Source organism: Nematolebias whitei, chromosome 23, assembly GCF_014905685.2.
Source record: "Nematolebias whitei isolate Nwh7 chromosome 23, NemWhi1, whole genome shotgun sequence".
In the NCBI taxonomy this organism is placed as follows: domain Eukaryota; kingdom Metazoa; phylum Chordata; class Actinopteri; order Cyprinodontiformes; family Rivulidae; genus Nematolebias; species Nematolebias whitei.
This window is the reverse complement of record NC_056520.1, coordinates 12,587,996-12,594,959: the sequence shown is the minus strand read 5'-3', so window position 1 is coordinate 12,594,959 and position 6,964 is coordinate 12,587,996. Positions and strand designations below refer to the sequence as shown.

The window sequence follows — 6,964 nt, the reverse complement described above, 5'->3', positions numbered from 1 at the left end:
GGGGGGGGGGGGGGGGGGGGGACAACAAGCATTAGCTCTGCAACCATCATGTCCTTTAGTGTTGCTCAGTTGTCCCGAGCGCCCCCTAGTGGACAAAACACTTCTTGTCTTCAAGAGAACAAAATTTTTTACACGCAACTGTTTAATAACTTTACTTATAACAAAATTATATTTTTTATTAAAAAAAAAAATTTAAATTACAAAAAACACCAAATGAAATGCTTAAAAAAACAAAAAAAAAAACGGTTTGTGTTCGTTTCCTTTATTTTAGCTGATGCCATTTATCTTTTTAAGTTTTGTTGTGGTATTTTAATAGTAATGAAAGCACCAATGAAAACAAAAATGCAGAAATTTATTTTTAGAATAAAGGTTTTAATCACCAAATATACTATTTTGCCCACATTAGATAAAATAACTGATGGCGATCCATCAAATTTTAAATTTTATGTAAAAAATAATACTAATTAATGAGGTACAAGCAAAAAGTTGCTCAGCCTTTAGTTCCTATCAGCTTGATTAGTAAAGTATTTTTGAATTGAATTTTAGCTACTTTTAGTTTTGACAGCATTTTTGATACTTTTACTTGATATTTGCTTCAATAAGATTTTAGCTACGGTTGTGCTTTTTTTAATCTTTTAACTAGTTCTGCTCCATTTAGCTTTTAGCTAGTCTTTAGCTTTTGTTAGGTTATGCTCTGCTTCAAGCTTTAGATAGTGTTTAGTTTACATTAGCGTTACCAAGTGTTTAGCTTGTTTTAGCTTCTGCTCCTTTTAGTTTATATTTTGCTTCTTCTAACTAGTTTTCGACGCCTTTTAGTTTTTAGTTAGTCTTTAGCTTGTTTTAGATGTTTTCTGCTTTTTTAACTTTTAGTCTATGTTTAGCTTGTTTTAGTTAATATTCCATTTCTTTTAGCATCTAGCTAGTTTTAGCTGGTTTTCTGCTTTATTTTGATTTTAAGGAACATTCTGCTACTTTTCGTTTTTACCTAGCGTTTAGCTTGTTTTAGCTTTTCTTCTGCTCCTTTTAGCTAGTGGTCTGCTTCTTTTAGCCTGTGCTTTGCTCATTTTAGCTTTTAGCAAGTCTATAGCTTATGTCGGGTAGTTCTCTACTCTTTCAGGCTGTAGCTTGAGGTCAGTTTCCATTAGCTTTATCAAATGTTTAAATAGTTTTAGCTGGTTTTCTGCTCTATTTAGCTTTTAACTAATGTTCAGCTTCATTTAGCTTCTAGCTAGTTTTCTGCTTTATTTTGATTTTAATGAACATTCTGCTACTTTTCATTTTTACCTAGCGTTTAGCTTGTTTTAGCTATTATTCTGCTCCTTTTAGTTTATATTCAGCTTCTTCTAGCTAGTTTTCTGCTCCTTTCAGTTTTTAGCTAGTCTTCTGCTTGTTTTAGCTCACTTTCTGCTTTTTCAGCTTTTAGTCAATGTTTAGCTTGTTTTAGCTAATATTCAGCTTCTTTAGCTTCTGGATCGTTTTAGCTGGTTTTCTACGTTCTTTTGATTTTAATGAATATTCTGCTTCTTTTAGTTTTTACCTAGCGTTTAGCTTGTTTTACCTGCTATTCTACTCTTTTTTAGCTAGTGGTCAGATTCTTTTAGCCTGTGTTTTGCTCCTTTTAACTTTTAGCTAGCCTTTAGCTTAGGTAGTTTTCTGCTCTATCAAGCAAAGAACCGTCGGTTCAGTTTTTATCAACTTTACCAACTGTTAACTTTGTTTTAGCTGATTTTCTGCTATCTTTAGCTTTTAACTAATGTTCAGCTTATTTTAGCTTTTAGCCAGTGTTTAGATTTTTAAGCTCCATTTAGCTTTTATCTGGTCTTCAGCTTGTTTCAGCTCCACCCCTCAGTTTCAACTGAACAAAGCGGACCTGCAGAGGCACGTCGACCCGGCTGGCCACCTCTCTGACCACGGCGGCAGTGACGGCCGTGGTGGCGTAGCGCTGGTTGCTGCTGAACTTGATGACTGGACCCTGAGGGGGGAAAAGTTCGGTTCAGTTAGACCCGATCAGAACTCGACGGAGGTAACTGGAAGGAGGACAAAACCCACTGACCTTATGGAAAGCTGGGCGGTGGTTTTCCTCATGTTTCTCCCTGAAGACCAACGAAGAAATAAATTTTGATTCATTGAACTAAAGAGAAGAAGCGCGGATCAGCCGAAGTTATTTACACGTTTGAGCCGAAGTAATTTACATGTTTAGAGTCCTGCAGGAACACACGAAGGACTCGTTTCTACTGCAGGACACATGTATCATGTGCACACGACTGGTTTCATCATCACACAGGTGATGATTTCTGATCCTGGCTAATTTAACGACATCCGGTCGGTTCACCTACACTGTGTCAGCAAAATATCTCACAAATCCTTCAGAAAATAATAAAATAATCCCTGGCTGTGCATCCACAACTGATTGATTCGTGGAACCAACCCAATCAAAATGTCCGTCCCAGCTAACAAACCTCAGCCGACACTAAAATGGCTAAAACTCAAGAGATTTCAGCAGATATTGAGGTCGAGTTGGGTGGGGTAGCAGCTGAAGGTCATTCCTCAAAAGAAATGCATTCCTTCAAGGAATGTTAGGGTTTTAATTTAAGCAATGCCTTGTGTAAAATGCTGATTCAGCATTCTGCTACTTTTACCTCATAGCTATAATGAGCTAAATAATCCCAATACCTCATAGTCCTTTGCTACTCTAATTTATAGCTACTGTTCTGTAACTTTAGCTTTTTAGCCATCCTTTAGCTACAGGAAAAATCCAGTTTTATCTGATTTGAATCTGTGATTTTACGGGAGAAATCTTTAGCTTTCTTTTTTATTAATCAGGATGATCTAGAAGCTGAAAACGTTCAGACGTTTTAGAGCGGCGTTCTCATGTCGACACTGACTGGTAGTTGGGGTGCACGGCGTGCGCCATGTCGGCACTGATCATGAAGGACCGCGGCACCGCCTGCTGGAAGGCCGTCAGGTTGGAGGAGCAGGCGGAGAGGCGGCTGAGGATCATCTCCGTCAGGTTGGACTGAGCTCCTTGAGCGCTCTCAGATCCTACCTGCAGTGAACACAACACATATCCCGATGGTGAAAAAGTGCGCGGCTAACTTTAGCCTTTAGCTAACTTTAGCCTTTAGCTGACTTTGGACGCGCTGAACGAGGCAGCTAATTAGGCTAACTGGCAACAGGTCAGTTAGAGGACTGGGGATAAAAAGAGTTGAAGCTCTCGATGTAAAAGTGGGCAGGAGTTCTTCAGTCCGTACAAACTGTTTATGGACAAATTAACTCTACGCTCTCACAAAATGCTGTTAAATCCTGTTTTCCTGAGATCTCAGACCTAAAATAAAAAATCTGAGCAGGTGGAGAACAAATGATGGTTTTTTTTTACAGTAGTACCTCGCTACTTCTTGGTTCGACTTTTGTGGACTCGCTCTTTTGCGGTTTTTCAAAGTAAGATTGAACACGACAAAATATTGTCAACTTTAACATGACTCGCATGATCGAGACAGTACAGGATACAGTAAAAAGTTAACGAAAAAAATACTTTGGACAGGCGCTGCCATTTTGTAGTTTTCTCTCAATAAGCATACACTGTATTGCCACTCAAAAGAACTACATTACCCAGAAGCCAACAGTGCATCCAGCCGCTGCTTTCTGCCGAAATGGAGGGAAAGTTTTGATCTTATCTGAAAAAGTTTGGTCTTTATTCATAGTGACTTTGGCGCTCAGTGGATGCAGAGAGCTGATCAGAACCGGACCAGAACCGGACCAAGGCTGGTGAGTACCCATATAAAATTTTGCAGTACTGTGCAGTACATATACATATGTTAAATGACGTAGGTTTAAGAGTTTAGAACATTACAAGAGAGTGGGAAGGGTTTACAAATCCTTAAAATATGTATAAATACTCAAATAAAAAGCGTTCCTACTTCGTGGTTTTTCACCTATCGCGGGGGTGTCTAGAACGTAACCCCCAAAATAATCGAGGGGCTCCTGTATGAAATAGACCTGGAGGACAGGTTAGAGTCTTCACTTGTAAAAACTTCAACAAAAACAGAAGACGCCTCAGAGTCATTGGTGAAAATCCTGCGGCGCTCTGACGGAGTGTTCAGAGAAGAGGACTCACCTCCTCGTTGTCGTACAGCGTGACCATGCGGACGTTTGGATCTTTGGTCAGAGATTCTCCGCCACACGAATCAATCAGGCCCTGGAAGCAGCAAACAGACGGGAGGCAAAACGGTTGGGATTTAATAACAACTCCATTTCTTTTATGTATTATTGCACTTAATGAGAATTATAGCAACTAACAACGCAGCACGACTGCTTCGCTGAAGGTTCTTAATGACATTGTTGAAGCACTGGATGCTAAGGATTATTGTGCTGCACTTTACTTAGACCTGTCTGAAGCTTTTGACACCGTGGATCATAACATCTTGTGTCATAAACTCTCAGAAATCGGTTTCTCAGAACACACCATTGGTTGGTTCTCTAACTATCTCTCAGATCGAAGGCAATGTGTTCAATGGTACTTCCTCCAGTTATTTAACAAACAATGGCATACCACAAGGCTCAGTCTTAGGACCCACCCTCTTTACAATCTACATAGGTAATGTAGGTCAGAGCATCCCTGATGCATCCATACATTTATATGCAGACGATACAGTTGTTTATTGTCGAGCTAAAACAGTTGCTAAGGCTCTCCAGCTTTTGCAGTCCGCCTTTCCAGTCAGACTTGCTTCGTCTCAAACTTGTCTTAAATGCCGATAAAACCAAAGGGATGCTCTTTTCAAACAGGAAGTCAGTCCCAGCAGTTCTTCCTCTGATTATATCCTTTAATGGTGCGCCTATTGAGTTTGTCGATTCCTACAAATATTTGAGTATCTTGGTCGACTCGCATCTCTCTTTTAAGCTCCATGTGGAAAACTTGGTAAAGAAACTGAAACTTAAACTGGGTTTCTTTTTCAGACATAGATCCTGTCTAACTCTGAACGTTAGGAAACGCCTTGTAACTGGGACTTTCCTTCCCTCCACTGACTACGATGACATTATTTACATGAACGCTCCTACAAGAACCCTGCAGGTGTTGGATGCTGTCTATCACGGTGTGCCAAGATTCATAACTGGCTGTAACTACCGTACCCACCACTGCACCCTGTATTCACTGGTTAACTGGTCATCATTAACTTTATGCAGACTCTCTCAATGGTACATTTTCATCATTAAATCACTTCTTGGTCTGCTGCCTTCATACATCTCCTCCTACATGTCTCTGCGTGAGTGCAGCTACAGCGTGCGCTCTCAGGACATCATTACCTGCAGTGTTCCCTCAGTTCGGACTGAACTTGGCAAAAGGGCCTTCTCCTACTCCGCTCCTGTTTCCTGGAATATCTTACAAAAAGATCTGAAGCTCTCGACCTTGACCTCTCTAAGTGGCTTCAACCATCTGTTAAGTTCCTGGCAAGAACCAATGCAGACATGTTCCTGTTTTTAGTTTTCTAGCTGTTTTTTTTCCCGCTACATTTCTTTCTCCTTTTAATTATCAGTTTGTTTTCAATTGTAAAAAAAAAAATAACAAAAAAAACTTAAATTTGTATGAATCATTTATGATTGTTGTCGTTGTTGTCATCCATTGTTGTCATAGCTCTTTGTTAAAATCCAGGTCTCTCTTGTAAATGAGTCCTCGTGGCTCAATGGGACTAACCTGTTTAAATAAAGGTTGAATGAATTATTTGAACATTTAGGATGAGCAGTTTGTGAGTTGATCTGACCTTCAGGGCGCAGTAGCAGCTGTGCAGGTTGTCCAGGCGAGGAGAATAGATGAACTCTTCGAACACACCTCCCAACGCCTGCAGAGACCAGAACACGACACCGAAGTCAACAAATACCTTTAAATGTCTTAAATCAAACTATAACCTCCTTCTGACTGGATCCAGTGGGTTTATTGTCTCCCGCCATAAACGTCAGACGATCTCGTGATTACCAGAGTGTGTTCATACGTCTGTTAGTAAAATATCTCATCAACCAGTGGACTGATTGCAGAGCTCTGAAGGAATTTCTTGAAGTTTGCTAAAGAAGCTGAAACTGTGTCATTAAGTTTTAAAAGCATAATACCTAGCTAAAAGCCAAAGCAGCAAAAGGCTAACCAAAACCTAGAAGTAGCAAAAATCTAGCTAAAAGCTTAAAATGTGCAAGACAGCAGCTAAAAGTAGTATAAGGCAGGGGGGAAAAAAGTTGAAGCAGACTTTATTTGTAGCCTTTTATTGTTTTTAGTTTTCATCAAGCCTTTTGCTATTTTAGTTATTAGCAAACATTTTGATGTTTTAGCTCGTTTTGCTACTTTTTAGCTTCTAGCTACAGTTTAGCTTGAAGCTACCCTCTTGCTATTTTTAACTCTGTGTTTTTGCTTTTTTAACTTGACAGAATTTCAGCTGTCATTCAGCTCCCACCATTCATACTGTTTTTCAAAACAAGTATTTTCTGTCATTTTACATAAACTATAGTATTGTAGTAATAACGTATTATAGTATTATAAGACTATAGTATTGTAGCACTACAGTACTATAGTATTGTAATACTATAGTATTGTAGCACTATAGTAGTACTATAATACTACAATATTGTAGTACTATAATACTACAATACTGTAGTAAGAAAGTACTATAGTAGTATAGTACTATAGTATTGTAGTTATAAAATACTATAGGATTATAGAGCTATAATACTATAGTAATATTACTACAATACAATATAGTAATAAAGTACTATATTATTATAGTAGTATAATACTGCAATTAAGTACTATAGTATTACAGTACTTTAATACTGTAGTAATAAAGTACCATAGTATTATAGCACTATAATACTATAATATTATTATATTAAAATACTATAGTACTAAAGCATTATAGTGCTATAGTACTATAGCACTTTAATACTATATTGTATTGTAGTAATAATATTACTATAGTATTATAGC

The 6,964-nt window shown here is 38.3% G+C and overlaps 1 protein-coding gene across 2 annotated transcripts in view; it reads right to left on the bottom strand.

Annotated features, from left to right (window-relative positions):
- LOC119428960 (aspartyl aminopeptidase) overlaps positions 1-6,964 on the bottom strand; it is a 15,022-nt gene that overhangs the window by 1,378 nt on the left and 6,680 nt on the right. For both annotated transcript variants that reach the window (XM_037696671.1, XM_037696672.1), the window contains exons 9-13: positions 5,757-5,834; positions 4,115-4,195; positions 2,886-3,046; positions 2,054-2,093; positions 1,871-1,972 (exon numbers count right to left, since the gene is read on the bottom strand). In XM_037696671.1, coding sequence (XP_037552599.1) covers positions 1,871-1,972; positions 2,054-2,093; positions 2,886-3,046; positions 4,115-4,195; positions 5,757-5,834 — 462 coding nt within the window. The remainder of the gene's footprint in view (positions 1-1,870; positions 1,973-2,053; positions 2,094-2,885; positions 3,047-4,114; positions 4,196-5,756; positions 5,835-6,964) is intronic.